This window comes from Passer montanus, unplaced genomic scaffold (assembly GCF_014805655.1).
Source record: "Passer montanus isolate IOZ18808 unplaced genomic scaffold, ASM1480565v1 scaffold45, whole genome shotgun sequence".
Classification (NCBI taxonomy): domain Eukaryota; kingdom Metazoa; phylum Chordata; class Aves; order Passeriformes; family Passeridae; genus Passer; species Passer montanus.
The window spans coordinates 11,259,131-11,275,237 of record NW_024369373.1 but is presented as its reverse complement, the minus strand read 5'-3'; the positions used below and the strand labels follow the sequence as shown (position 1 = coordinate 11,275,237).

The following is a 16,107-nucleotide window of genomic DNA, read 5'->3' as shown; positions in this document are numbered from 1 at the left end:
CAAAAGCTGTAACAAGCAAAAATCCCCTTACCAATTAAGTCTATTAATTCAAAAGTATTATAAGCAGGTATATATAATGCTAATTAATATCTAAAGCCTGTGACACTTGTTCCAATTAATTGTTTAAAACTTACTAGTTTGAAAAATCAGTTACATTCAGAAATCTCTGTTAAAAACCTAAATGAGGGACAGTGAAAGCCATCTGTTTGGTAAGCAGTGGACATCCTGTCACACTGAGTAGTAGAAGAAAGCAACAAAACCCACACACATACAATAATCTAAGGTCCATTCTGATGCAAAATTTGGACTTCTAATGGCAACAGTTTGGTTGAGCAGCAGGCCAGTAATGGCTATGGGCAGGGAGGAGGATGCACACCAGGTACTGGAGCCAGGGAAAAACATTACTTCTCCATGAATTATGGTATCACAAAGCAAGCATGGCAGACAGAAAATGAAGATTTGGACCAGATTTGAGGGCAGGTCATCCTAACTATCAGGAGTTTCTTAAAGCATTTTCTGTCTTCTTTAAGGGTCCATTGAGTTAAGGGTACAAAATGTTTAGCACCAGAAAAATATTGAAAGGTGCATGTAAGATGTTCACAGTCTGATTAGAAATCACTCCCTGCATGAGTCAGAAATGGCACTGTTCTATTCAAGCAAGTTTTCTAATAATTTGTGTGTGAATATTAACAATTCTCCAGACACCTAAATTACCATTCTTTGCTTGTGATTTCAAAATGTTGAAATTTTTATATACAGTAAGATGTAATGTTTTATACAGTCCAAACCCCCCAATATCTGTTAAGACAAATGTGTGTAACAAAGCAGAATTTGAAGGCTATATGCACCTACAGATAGACTTTTAACACTATAGCTTTAATTTTATCTGTTAAACATAGGTGAGTATGCAAGTGGATCCAACTCTTCCCATTTTGATGCAAAAGGGCACACTGAAATTTGCTGTTCAGTTTCAGCCTGGAACAAATTACCTGGCCAAGTATATTTGACATCAGTTATAATGAGCAAAGCTGTTCTCATTGTCCATATGCCAAATAAGTGAACACAATGCATTTATTGATACACTAAATCACACAAAGCACATTTTGTTAGAAATACTTTCCTCTGTATCACAGTAAAAATATTTTTAGACCCTCATTAATTCCTATTTCCTGGGGTTTCTATGCAAAAATACTCACACCCTAAAAGGGTGCTAAAAAAAGGCTTGCCCCAGTTTTTAAGATAGATTTACAGAGAGTGAATCAAAAAAGCATGTTGCAAACTACTCCCTTCCCCATTAAAATATCACACAATTATAGTTCTGGTGTGGCTTTGTGAAGTGTAAGATTTTCCCAGAGGATTTTCTGCATGCTTTTGTGAATTACACTACAGATAGATGGTATTACTTAAAAGAAGGCTTCCACCAACATGATAAATGATTAAACACTATCACGATGAGAACAGAGCCCAGGCTGTGGACAAAGTAATAATAGCATCAGCCCCCAGCAGCAGCCGCAGTTCTGTTCTCTTATGGTGTGCAGAATGTGTGCTTTAGAGGACTAGATGCATTTAAGTAACATGAAGGCAAATACAATTTTTGAAGGTGAACCTCTAGCTGTTGCTAGTGAGCTTTGTCTTCATAGGCTCCATACAGCCTCATTTTTCACTCATTCTCAAAAAATCAAGCAAGACAGACAAGAAATGAGCTCAAAGCTCAACACCTTTGCAGCTGAAGAACACAGAAGGGCATGCAGTTTAAAAACCTAATTATGAATATTGCAATTTAACTCAAGCCTTTTAAACCAGCTCTCATTAATTCACACACCCTGGCCATGTTCAAGGCCACTCTGTGCTCTCAGGTAAGGTGTGGTTTGTGCCATGTGGATTTGGGCTGGAAATGCAGAATTGACTCCCACAGGGATACAAAGTGACCCTCAGAACAGATGATGCAGTGTAAGCAAAACACACCATGCCAGGAGCCCCTGAAATGAAACCAGCCCCTTTGGAAGGTGATTCTGCATCATTCCCACCTGACACACACCTGAACTCCAGCAAAGCAGGCTTGCTGTGGCACAGGTACAGAACATTACCACGATGTTTTCATATGCAAAGGCTCAAATATTCACATCCTTCCCAATATCCCATTTTGACTTTATCATGCATTGGTAACTTACCAATAACTTTAACAAAATAGGCATCTGCTTCAAAGTTATTTTTCAATGTATGGATAGCAAAGTCCTTGTTGGAGTAGCCTTTGCTTAGCACAATGATATCCAAGATTCCCTAGAGGAAAAAAATCCCAAGCTTACATTAGAATGCTTATTTACTCTTGGGAAAAAATACTATGCAGCAAAGTTTACACATTTTCTATTTATTTTAATATCTTTCAAACACTATGAATAAAATGCAAATCGATTTGGGATGGAGAGGGCCATCCACAGCTCAGCAGGACAATCCAAGGTCTGTGCAGGGCCCAGGGATGGGCACAGCCACAGCCAGAGCTGTTTGCTGGGCTGAGGAGCTGCACTTACATCCTCATAGATGTCAAAGAAGGTGGCTACCACGGCGTCCTTGATCTGATTGAGATCCGAGAGCTCCCAGAACACGCGGAACATGCGCCGCACGCTCTTGCAGCTCACGTTGTTGCATGGGACATTTTCTAGTAAAAATGCTTGTTGATTGCTGTAAAACATACATACATAATACATAAACTTGAGATAAGTCTAAATTATAGAATTTAAAAAAATATTGTAATTAAATAGTTTAAGTGCTCTGCAGTTAAATGTAATAAAAGCTCAGCTGGCAGCCACTGGGTACTCGAAAAATCTGTAAGTACTTATGTGAACTTTACAGACAGAACTACAATCATTGTCATGCCTGACTTATAACAATGAAAACATAAAATAAATGGATCCAAACCAACAGGAGTAACTTAACCATTCAAAGGACAGAACATAGCCTTACTTTATTCTGAAAAAACTACAAATGAACTTATCTGCCATTTTCCTTAATCCCTTCCACAGTCTGTCAGCTTAAACACTATTTAAAACATGTCCATGCTTTTTTGTTATTGCATGGCAGCTTCTTCCCATCCCAGCTTCATTAACATTTTTTCTTACACAGTGCATGTTTTAAGCAAATTTGAGATTAAATCAAATCTCTCTTTGTATGTTTTCCACTGTTTCAAACAAAATACAAAACACAAAACCCAGCCTGCTAAAGTGCAGTAAAAATAGGGCAAGACAAACCAAGTTAGGCACTAGCTGACATGTAACACAAAGGCAGGTGCAAAACTGAACAAGAAATGTAGAAACCAAGCAGAGTGCCAGGGCTAGTGCAGAAAAATCTCCCTTCTAAAGAGTATCCAGTGTGGGTCAGTGGGAGACACAAGGTTCCCACTCTCCCTGATAATGTATCAGTGCTTCTGGAACTGGGAAAACCTCACACTTTACCAACCCCAGTCCAACTCTTCAGGCAGGTTTGCATCCTGGGATCCTAAAATCCTTCATTGCCTCAGCAATGGAAACAGATGAAGTTTCCTCCTCTCCTTCTGGGGGCAGAGCCAGGAGCCAGAGCAGTGTTCTGTAAAGGCAGCTCAGCTGTCAGAGCCCAGGGCAACAGCCAGAACCACGTCCTCAGAGTGACCCTGGACACGCTGCTGCCTCCCTGGGGACAGCGAGGTGGCTTCTGTGTCTCAGCAGCAGCCAGGATGCACAGGCACTTCTCCTTAGGCAAATCACTGAATTAACTAGCTAACTATTTTCCAAAAGGAAATGAGGTCATCTGCAATATTTAAGGTGCTGCTTTATCTGTATCTGAGAACTCATAATCACAACTTGAAATTCTTAAGTGCTCACATTCATTTCATGTATTACCTAAGTACCATATCAGAACAGCCAACTCCAAGGTAAGGTGACAAGCTGAGCTAAGCAGTTTGTTTCAATTTCTCTTTTTCATTATCTCGACATAGCTTTTTAAAATTTGGACAAACTTTTACAAAGACTATTTCAGTTCAGAATTTTTTAAATTGTCAGAAATTACTTAGATGATAATTACAAGATAGAAGACTCACGTTTGCATTATACTCTGCACACTACTCAATCTAAGCTAGAAGCCTTGTGAATGGATACAAGTAGTTTATTTACTACAGGAAACTTTTTTCTCAGTTATAAGGAAAGAAAATAAAAAAGGAAAACATTAATCAAAGTGGCACTGAGTATGGAAATGCCACTTTCCTTCACCCTTCTGTACCTACAAGAGAAACAGAAGACAAACAGTAGGAAGAAAAAAACAATCTCAAACACTAAACAGATGCTGAAGACCCAAGAAATGCACTGTGGGAGAGCTCTCTTGTAGAGGAAAGGAATTAATTCAGAGATGTAGCATCCCCTGCCCCATGTACTGCATCTCAGCCAGGAGAGGAAATGCTGCTGTGCAGGCCATGCTGCAGCAACAGGGAGTTGCAGGCCCTGATTTTCTGCAGGGGGGAGAGAACCTGCTGCTCTTTGCCTCCTCAGCTGCTCACGTTGTTCCTGGGAAACATCTGCATTTGGCCTGCGAGCTGCCAGTTGAATTCTTCTAGGATTCAGGCCTGAGATACACAAGGAGCCCTAGACTGGAAGTATCTACTGCCATGTTTCCTGTCTGATACATACTATAATAAATAAATGCAAGCTTATTACTTTCCTATTATTTTGAACAAAATTTTGAAGAGTTCCCATCAGAAAGAATCTCCCTGTAACAAAGATAATCATCTGCATCCTTAAAATGACAAAGCACTGTCCTTGAAAGCCTATAAAGACAGACACTCCTGTAATGGTAAAACCTAAAAAATCAATGCTGAAGTGCTCTACAAATGTGTAACAGTCAATACCAAACAACTCAGCTTCAATGCTACAAGAGAGAGCACAAGAACTCTGAACTAAGCCAGCCTATTGCCCTTAACTTGCCATTTGCAGCACTTCAGATACTGAGCTGTACCCACCAGTACACAGCTGCAGAGAAATTGTGTGCTACCTACAGCTTTATTCCAAAGTACATCATATCCCAATTTGGTACCTTCTGACCAAAGTCATCTGTGCAGGAAAGGGAGATTTAATAAGGCTTAACACCAAAGAAAGACTAGTCTTAGTTTTATTTTAACATATTCCTTTGCAATTAGAATTAAATATTTACTGCTAATTCCATACATCTCTCATGCTGTCAGTTTTAGGGTAGTTCATTTAAAGTAATATCAGGGACATCTAAATCACCACTATCTTACTTCAGACGTTCAGAATAATTGAATTTGCCTCTGGTTTTTTAGATTTGCTCAATTACAAGGTGCTCATCAATCCTTCATTTAAAAGAAGTCCTCTATCCAACCTTCCTTCTGACAAGTGACAACTAATAATGATTTAGGAAGAGATAATTTGGTCGAATAAGAGTCCTTCCATATAAAGGATTAATATATATACATTAATTTAAAACTGAGCATGAACACCTAGAAAACTTTCTAGAAGTCTATCATACTTAGAAGTTTTTTATTCAACTCTCCATATGCAGCTGTTTTTTGTCTCCAAGTTTCAGCCTTTACTGTTATCAACTGTATCAGACATAAAGTATTGTCAACTTGACCAGTGAAAAACATTCCCTTTGAATAAAAATGGATTTGAAAGACTTAGATTACATATTTGCAATGCCAGATGCCAATTACTAGTGTCTAATTGGAAACAATTGTTAAACAGAATTCCTTTCACTTAATTAGATGGGAGATAGATGCTTACAAACTCACACGCAGTACTTACAATTCAAATGTTACCAGAGTCAATTTAAAATCAGCATGTTAAAAAATGAATTCATTTAGGTAAGACAGAGGAGGTATAGCTGAACCAATTACTAACTACTGATAAAATCCCTTCACTATTATATTCTATATACACACACAATTTCTAATACAGAATTCATGTATATATCAAGCCTGGAGAAACGCCTGTGGACTTCAATTCTAATGCACAGGTTTTGACTCAAGTCAGAAGTTACAAGAATTCAGACTGAACAGATAAATATGTAAGGATCTACAGTGCACTTAGCACCTTCACCTGCTGGAATGTATTGAGTACCTGATGGAATTTATTGAGTCTTAATAAAGGCTTAAAAGTTTCAACCCCCCACAATACCTACAACCACAAGTGAGACTCCTTTTTGCTGTTTCTGGTAAGGAATGTCTCTACACTGTCAGAATATGACACAGTGTAATTCCAAATCAAAGGATTATGGCAGGAGATGAAACAGCAGAGCTGTGGCAATACTTGAAGCTATTGATCATTTTCCTGACATGGCCGCTGGGCAGGACACTAAACCAACTTTATGCCCAACTGTGGTATCTTTATTTCAGTCTTTTGTAGTGATTTGTAAGGATTTGATCTGAAAGTACTTTCCTGAATTGTGATGGAGGCATATAATTGATTTTAATCCTTTTCTTCCATTATCATGTACTGGTATACCTTCAGATGAACCAAATTGTTTCTGCCTGCTTTAATTTCTTTACATTACAGACAGCAAGTAGAAACCAGGCTTCCTAAACGATAGCACAGATTGAGGTCAAGAGTTTACAAAAATGCTTTTATCATTTAATCACAGTAATCAATCACTGAAATTAGATCTGTAGATGTAGCATGAAAGGCTTCAGAGAAAGAAATAAACAGCTTGATCCAGAAGTGTTTAAAATCGATTAAATAAGGTTTTCATTTTAATTTGCTCTAATTTAAGGACAGCTTTTAATTTAATTCCCACACTGTTTTAATTCTCTCCAATCTGTGACCCAGTTATACATTTTAAAAGGAAGTATTTGCTTAAGTCTCTCAGAACCACTGAATTATTACTGAATGTGACATTTCACAGCAAGAGTAGAAAAAAGTGACTTTTGCTCCCATCCCAAACTACAAAGCATGCTTCCACTACTTCTCTACAAATTCTGGATAGATACAATGCTAACATGCAATGTATTTCTTGATTTTTAGGTTGCTTTACTCTGTTTTTTGCCAGAATTCCTCAGTTTTCTGAATCTCCTTTTTAATAGCTTGTCACATCATCTGCCAGTACTTTCAGTCCTTATGCCTTATTGTGTCACTCAACTTTGATGTCAAGTTTAAAAATAATTTGGAATGCACTCAGTTGAGCAAGCAAACAAATTCAGAAGCAAGGAGAATAAAAGTGTATCACAGTAGTTCATTGCAACAAGACATAAGCGACTTCTGGGCTTCCACAGGAGTAACTACTTACAAACTATTTTATGATTTTACACGACACTACATTGCTGTAATTACACTCCAGCCAGAGGACAGAGCCTCCTAAGACTTAAAAGAGCTTCAAGTATGTTTTTGAACTCCATGGATCTTCACACAGCCCTTCTGAAGAGCACCAGCTATCAGGATACACATGATAGTACAGCTCAAAACACAACATTTCTGAGGCTTAGGCAAAAGCAAAGAGCAACTTTACAGTTCCCACGTCACTGTGTTACTTTGGCAAAGGCAAGGCTGCTTCTAGCTTGCTCTCTAGACTATCTGCAGTCTCTGTTCAATGTCTGCTTGAATAGAAGATGCAAAATCCCAGCTGAGGAAAGTCTGGAGTCAAACACCTGACATTCAGGGCCCCAGTGCTTTAACTTTGCCTGGCAAGTTCTGGGCCTTACCAGCATCACCTCCTTCTCGTCTGCCGTGTCTGAATAGAAACAGCTGCTCTGCTGTTATTTTAAGGCTCAGAGGTACAGACAGAGCTCAGCTGCTCACAGCCTTGTCATGAATCACATCATGTAGGCTGAACACAGGCACGCTACTCTTCAAACTGGGTCATTTTTAGGTGTGGCACTATCTGAAGAATTCTAACACAAAAATGTCAGTGAGTGACTCATGTTCAGGCAACCACTAGAAGACCTGAATTGACTTCTTGGACTTCAGCACCAAATTCTCTTACTATCAGAAGCATCAAAGTGAGGTCGTCACTTGTTTTCCATATACATGCAAACTATGAACCTGCACCCAAGATCATTCAAAATACCACATAGGGGAAGATAACAAATACAGCTGTATGAGAGACTTATTCTGCTTTGGAATGCATTAGCGCAAGCATTTGTCAAGTAAAGACATTAAGAGTCCACAAAGCATGGGTTAAAATACCTTTTAGAAGTGATAACATGAAGCAAAAGGTAATGGCACAGATAATGTTCCATGTCTGCAGATGCTGGCAGTCAGCTGTGCAGCACACACTGCACTCACGTGCACACATCCCAGCTCTGCTGAGCTTCACTGGCATCGTGGTCTCTAGGGCTCTCAGCTTTTCTCCCAAGTAAACAAGTCTATTCATCATCCCTACTGTCAAGCAAAAGCATGTTCACATGCAAACATGCTGCTGCACTTGAAGGTAAAGCTAAGGACACGGCAGCAGCAGCATCCCCAGGTGCCAGGTGAGAGCTGCCCACGGGCTGCTCCGTTCCGAGCGGCCGGCTGCGTTTATCCGGCGGCACGTGCTCGACAGCTCGGGAATGCACCCACTCAGCTCAGCTCTTACATGGATCACTGGCTCCTCCGTGTACAACAGGCTCCCTGAGAGCATCCCCACATGCCCTCTCCCACCTAGCACCAGATGGTAGCAGTAGAAAGTATTGGGAAGGCAAGCAATGAAGAAAAAAATTAAGAAAAAAGGAGGATGAGAAGATTACACTGAAAAATTTAATAAGAAGTGTTAGAAGTTTCTTTTTTGAGGGGCTTGGGTATGTGTGTTATCTGTTTTCAGCTCTCTTGGACATTGTAAAAATAACTGGTAAATTCCTGGTTCTCAAAAAGGGCAAACCACTACTGAGTGCATTTTTCAGCAGTTACCAGTCAGTGCTCACTCCATAAGACAGGGAACAGGTTCCCCAACTCTCAGCAGCCTGGTGTTACTAGCCAGCACTGACAGCTGAAGTCAGGAATTTACAGAAGATGGTGTGGGAAAGGAAAGGGAGAGAATCAGCTCCTGAGCTCTGGGAGGAATGCTTAAAATGCTGCCTCATACTCCAGTCCCTGATGGAATTCCCCACCCAGAGTCCCAGTTTGAGCCTATACAAGTATGCATTCTGAATGTAGCATGTAAATGCACACTTGGGTTCAAAAGAAAACACTTAGCAGAGATCAAAAGTCTTGGTCACTTGATTTAATGATTGAGATGCACTAAAGTTAGTAATTTCTATGAATGATGATTGAACATGAATCTGCCAGCTTTATTTCTAGGTTTGCATTACCTTCCAGAAGTGTTCTTCAATATAGCAAGTGCATCAGGGTAGCCATCCATGTTGTAATCTCCAATGTGAAGTGTAATTGGAAATGAAATTTCTGCTGAAGATTTGTCATTTTGATATGGTACAAAGCCCCAGACTGTGTCTTTATTTCTGAAGTCTTGCAAAACTGGAATCCACTGTAAAATAAAACAAAAAAAAGAACAACTAGGTAAAGAAATTAATTTTATTTATTTAAACAATGTAGTTCTATTTAAAACAGCTGACACCACTTCATCAGGATACCTAACCATTTACAAGTAAGGATTATTTCTGAAAAATCCCTTCTGTCAGCAAAATAAAAAAATAATTTGAAGTATTTTTTATGCACGCAGTTATTCCAGAACAGGAAAATATAGTTAAGGTTGTGAGAATACAACCAGAATATGGAAACATTCAGGAACACCTTAACTGAAATTCAGGCTTGCCTGAAATTTCTATTGATCTTTAAATGTAGGAAAGACCAAACCATCAGGGCCATGAGATCTTGAGTCTCTTTTTTGAATCCCTGGAATTGTAAGACAATGCAATAGGCATCACTGAAGCTGGAGGATGGATGCAGCCTCTTTAGGCCAACACCAAACTGCTGGACACTGCCATATGCTGCAGGACAGGATGGCCATTCAGAGAGGCCCTAGAAAGGCAAACTGACACTCAGCTACATCATGCTGCACTGGGGAGTAAAGCCCTGCACTGGCACAGGCTGGGCAGTGCCCAGCTGGGTACCAGCTCTCCTGAGGGAGGGGATGGTCCTGCTGAGCAGGAAGGTAAAGCTGGGCACAGCAGCTCAGGCAGCAAACCTGCTCTGCACTGGAGTGGCTGCTTGTGCTCCTGCTCAGGATGACCCAGGACTTCTTTGGATACAGCACTTGCTCATCTGCATCTGGATTCTGTGCCCCACAGTTCACAAAGGATTTGAGAATACTGAGTGTGTTCAGAGAAGGGTCAACAAGATGGTCAGGCACTGAGTGTTTCCTCAGAAGACAGGCTGAGGGCACAGGGATTGTTTGGAGGACAGAAGATTTAGGCAATCTTGCAATGCCTGCAAGGAGCCAGCTGAGGAGATGGAGCCAGGCTCTCTGCTGGGATACATGGCACAAGAGCACGAGAAAATGGTCAGACTGACACGAGGGAGGTTCTGACTAGAGACAAACAACCTAATTAAACAGCAAACGAGGCCCTGAGAAGTTGCAGGATCTTTGTCCTTGGAGGTTTTCCAAGTGTGACTGGACAAACCTTTAAACAACATGGTCTGAATTCAGTTTGCTCCTGCTTAAAGCAAGAGGCTGGATCTCCTAAGGTTCATTTCAGCTTGAACAATTTTATTATTCATGGATATTTAGAAGTTCAAGAGCTTCAATTCCTCTCCTATATCCCCAGAAGCATCAGATACTGAACTGTTTGATAAGAAATTAAGATTAAAGTATCAAATTGAAACTACAAAAGAAATGCAAAGTATAATTTCTCCAGGACAGGAAATAGAATGCATCTGCACCTACTTTCCAAAGTACTGCCGAAGTGCTAAATACAATTTATCTTAATTAAAATCAAGGTAATTTTGCAAGTTGAAGTGACAGGGTTAACATTTCAATGCTACAGAAAAAAACATCAGTGTCATTTTAAAAGTCAGAAGAAATTTTATATGTCAACTAACTGACAATGCCTTCAAAAGGACAGAGGGCTGCCATCTTGAAGGATCACTATCACCAACATCAAAAGCTCTTAACAGATCTGACACGTATCTTACCCAAGCCTCAATTTAGCTGTTTCAAGAGCCAGAATGAGATCATGACAGTATCATATCCTGCCATGGAAAGACTCCCTTGCTGCACAGTCCAGTGGTGAACAACATTTCTGCCACATGGTAATTGCGTGTGACACTATACTGCCCCCTTGGGATTACAAACTACCACAGGCAGGTGAGAGAAGCCCCCAGAATGGCTGCAGAAGTGCACTGAGGTGGGAGCTGTGTGCAGCCCAGAGAGGGCTGAGAAGGCTGGGGCAGTCCTGCCTGGCAGGGCACACACCCAGCGTGTGCCCTGGCTCGGAACTGAATCCTGACCTGCAACGCCTGCTCCACCTCAAACCTGACATCAACCACACCTGGACCCAACGCCTGCTCAACCTCAACCCTGACATCAACCACACCTGGACCCAACGCCTGCTCCACCTCAACCCTGACATCAACCACACCTGGACCCAACGCCTGCTCAAAGTCAAACCTGACATCAACCACACCTGGACCCAACGCCTGCTCCACCTCAAACCTGACATCAACCACACCTGGACCCAACGCCTGCTCAACCTCAACCCTGACATCAACCACACCTGCGCCTGCTCCCCCTCAAACCTGACATCAACCACACCTGGACCCAACGCCTGCTCAAAGTCAAACCTGACATCAACCACACCTGGACCCAACGCCTGCTCCACCTCAAACCTGACATCAACCACACCTGGACCCAACGCCTGCTCCACCTCAAACCTGACATCAACCACACCTGGACCCAACGCCTGCTCCACCTCAAACCTGACATCAACCACACCTGGACCCAACGCCTGCTCAAAGTCAAACCTGACATCAACCACACCTGGACCTCGCACCCCACGACATGCACATGTCTAATTAGTTACTCGTAGCTGCTGAAGGTTTGCAAAAATCTAAGAAACAGAAAATAAGGACAATACTCTTACCCTGAGGGAAATTTTTCTGAGGGTTGGATTTCTTAGCACCTACTTGTCATGCAGAAGACAGATGAAACAATATTATTGCAAAATAGTCTCATTTTGAAAAACAGTGATTGAAATCAGAACCATGAAATATAATACAGCTTTTACTTTACATGGTATCATTCACACAGTCATTGCAGTAAAATCTAATTATATCCATCATATACTTTCTAAATGTTCCCAGGTATGGTAATGCTATCTTAAAGAGACAAAATTTAAAATGAATTTTTAGGCACATATACAAATTTGTTTTCCTCTATACTCTATTCAGAGTGATTAATAGAATGCAATTTCACATTCCTAAGGTCTACAATGAGATACAAAACAAAAGGTGAGCACAACACCACCGATTGCTAGCAAGCATCAGCACCACTGACAGCACAGAGCAAATCCATCCATGCCACTGCAGCAGCCATGGGGCTTTTCCCAAAAGCAGCTGTGTAACATTCCAGAACATCAGCCTTGTTTGAGGCATAACCAGATCACACCCCAGCACCAGCTGTGACTTACTGACAGTAAAATTCAGAGTAATCCATGCTTTTGGTGGAACCCCTTCAGTAGATTTCTACTACGAACTCTTGAGGCATAACCAGATCACACCCCAGCACCAGCTGTGACTTACTGACAGTGAAAATTCAGAGTAATCCATGCTTTTGATGGAACCCCTTCAGTAGATTTCTACTATGAACTTCACTATTGTGTAATGTAATGCAAAATTAACTGTTCCTGTGCCTCGGGACATATAATTCAGTACAAAAGGCAGAAAAATGAAAATGTGTTTGTCAACAATATAAATATCCTACTTATTTTGTATTTGATAATCCAGACAATTACTTCAAGATTCATATTTGCTGTTATTATGTTACCAGGAAAAGACTAAAACTAATTTTTTTAATTTCTAAGATAGAAATAGGAGGGTATAATGAGGACACATGAAGCTATTTTTTTTCAGTGTTCTGATCATATGATTTCTCCTACATAGCTCAGATGAGAAAGACAAAAAAGTTGAGTAAGTGTATTTTTAAAAGAAATTTTACATGAACACAAAATTCAGTCAGAGGAATCAGATTCACTTCTTCCTTTTCTGTTAAATTCTTCTGCATAGCATCACTACTAACATCACGTAAAACATTTATATCAAAATAATGATTTGTAGGCTAATATAGGAAAAAGATTTAAATGTCTGAAAATTTAAACTCTTCAAACATTTGTTTTTCAAGAAGTAGAAAGGAGAATGCTTTCCTGCTCTGTGAAAACAGCATCATTTTCATTTTGAAAAAGATGTGGGGATTTGAGAAAAATGTAAAGCACCTTGCCGTCGCTGTCAAGGGCTCATTTCTTATAAAGTCCACACTCTTCCATACACTGGGAAAGGCACTTCTCTTGCTCAAAAGCCTGTGAGCAGGTCTTTGAGCCCAACCTGTGGGATTAACATGTCTCCATTTTTAAATTATGGCCAGAAACCCAGGCAGCACAAAACCCACCCCCAGCCAGCTGTGGCTTCCAGGCCACAGAACACGGGCAGGCAGGGAGCCAGCTGTGAGTCACAACCTTGGGAATTAGAGCCCCTTCCTGGCCAATGCATTTTGTGGGAATGCCAAAGATGAGCATCAGCAGTGGCCTAAAGAGCTGTCCCAGCACCAGAAGTACCAGAGGTGCTTTCCCTGGGGCTCCCTCTCTCAGTGCACTGCAGTTCAGCTGCACACAACAAATAACTCACAGGATTTCAGCATGCATTCAGCTTCCAGTGCATCCAAGGGTCACCTGAATCCCTCAACAGCTGAGGAAATTACTGTGCTTTACACCATTAACTTATGGTGTTCAAAGCCCAGAAGGTGACAATCCACAGCATTGCTTTAGAATCACAGAAAAAAGGAACCAAAGCAGTAAAAGTCATGTTTTCAATGCTCACAGCCCCCAGCTGCTTTCAGAAAGAAAAGCAACTTAGAAATTATGAGAGGATCTTGCAGAATATGACATTTATAAAAACTACAGCAGCTGAATCCATTTCCCCTTTTAAACTGTTACACAGGAATGAGGAAAAACTCCTGACACTGACTGACTGCAGCTGATAATCAATGCTGTCACCTCCCTCTCTAGCCTAGAGAGTGACACCATGAAGACCTGGGGTTTGCTGCAGGATGCACTGCTGTGTTCTACTTCAGACCTACTTCATTTCCAAGAGGAATAAAGCTGTAGCCTTTCTATTGTACTGAAGAAGGTTATAAGAATCATCAAGCCCACAAAGAAACTCTCAGATGAAGGGACTGAAATAATAGTGTTTGCCTCAGGAAACAAATGAAAAATCATACTGAATACTTGGCAAAATTAAAGAAGAATTAGTCATCTCTAAGAATATCACAGTATCTAGAGTTCCTATATTAAACAGTACCAAGGCCTTCAAAACATTTCCCAGATTAGACTGTAACTATTGCAGGTGAATTTAAAGAAGTCTGAGGTGTCCTAACACCTGCCACAATCTGAAACAGCATATAGGATTCCACTTGGATCTGACAGCAATTCTGCTGTTGCTATGGAAACATTCATATTCCTTTAAAACCTTAGGAGGTCTGTATCTCCTTAAGCCACTCTTGTGTATTTTGTTGGCCTTTATTTCTGCTCCACCATCTGAAAGAAGAAAAAATCTGAGATATTCCTAACACTTAACCCCCCCAACCAGCATCACATAAATTAAAACCTATGATGAAAGGTTATCCTTGAAATAATTCTCCTAACTTGGCCTGGCTTTCCAGTAGCCATCCAGTTGGGCCAAAGACATGAGAAATATCCTGACAGACAGGATCTTACTGGAACAACTCCAAAGCCTGACAGGCCATTGCCTGCCTCTCCTCAGTGTAAGTTGTAGAGCCACTATTTGTACAGGTGTGTATTTCTGACTTTTATGCATTTCATCCCAAAGCATCACCCACTATCGCAGAACTGAAGTAACTGTTCCTCATTTGGTTTTATCAAATGTTACAGCAGACAAGCAGGAAAGACAGAACCAGGCCCAGTAGGCAAAGTATTTTTTTATAAGATTTGTCTCATTTGAGGTCTTTCAGATTTGAGATCAGTTTCTTACTAAAAAAAAAAAAAAGAAATTCTGAAAACAATAATTTGTTACTACACCTTTAGCTAAAAAAACAAGCCACAAAACCCCACAGCAAGAAGTGAAAAAAGACAATGGAGATACAGAGTCTTCTATTTTTTCAGTAATAGTCTTGCAATTTCTCAGTTTCCCAGATTCCCTACCAGTTCCACAAGGGATCCCATCCCCTTGTTGAAACACATTCTGCCCTCTGCAAGGGTTCCTGATTATTTCCCTCAGCCTGTAAAGTGATTGGTAAACAGAAGCTATTCCAGTCTGTTTCCACGAGTTTATGTTTATCATTTCTCATGAAGAGTAACTGATTTAGTCAAATCTTATCATCTGACCTCACAATGACCAAATTCAGTGAAATGAAACATTTATTTCCAAATAAATATAAGAATTGGCATATTTGAATAGATTTCTACCTGAAGGAAGCATGCAACACATGGGAAAAGCTGCAGAATGAAGACATGATACTTTTCACTGTGTCAGAATAGAAAAGAGAAAAACTTCCAGAAGGAAAAAGCTGCATCACCTCCAGATGAGTGCAAGAAAAGAATATTCCAGATAGAATTCTTTAAAAGGTTAGACCACAGTAAGTCATTATTGCATGCCATTTGATACTGTCATTTTTAATTAAAGTCATTCTAAAAATACGCAGGGAAAATTGCTTTAACGTTTCTAGGTGAGTCCAAATACTTTTTAATACCTTTTTTCTAGCAGGGTGAGAATCTTTTGGATTCTTTGCTCTTTAAAATAAAGGGGCAAAATTTAACTGCTAATTTTTATCTCAAAAGTGATTATCACTTGGAATTTTCTTTCAAATTGAAACTACACAATGACATTGCTAAATTGAGTAAACAAATTAAATATAGGTTAAATAAATGATGTATTTGTGACTAAGCAGCTTACTCCTGTCAAAAAAAGGAACTTATGAAGCACGATAAAAACTGGCTGCATGCAGTGTTAGATCAGAGCAGGTTACTGTAACAGA

The 16,107-nt window shown here is 40.2% G+C and overlaps 1 protein-coding gene across 1 annotated transcript in view; it reads right to left on the bottom strand.

Annotated features, from left to right (window-relative positions):
* The window catches only part of ITFG1 (integrin alpha FG-GAP repeat containing 1), a 75,330-nt gene that overhangs the window by 19,979 nt on the left and 39,244 nt on the right, over positions 1–16,107 (bottom strand). Inside the window, exons 10-12 of the mRNA XM_039721216.1 lie at positions 9,260–9,432; positions 2,529–2,679; positions 2,172–2,280 (exon numbers count right to left, since the gene is read on the bottom strand). Of these exons, the coding sequence (XP_039577150.1) occupies positions 2,172–2,280; positions 2,529–2,679; positions 9,260–9,432 (433 nt within the window). The remainder of the gene's footprint in view (positions 1–2,171; positions 2,281–2,528; positions 2,680–9,259; positions 9,433–16,107) is intronic.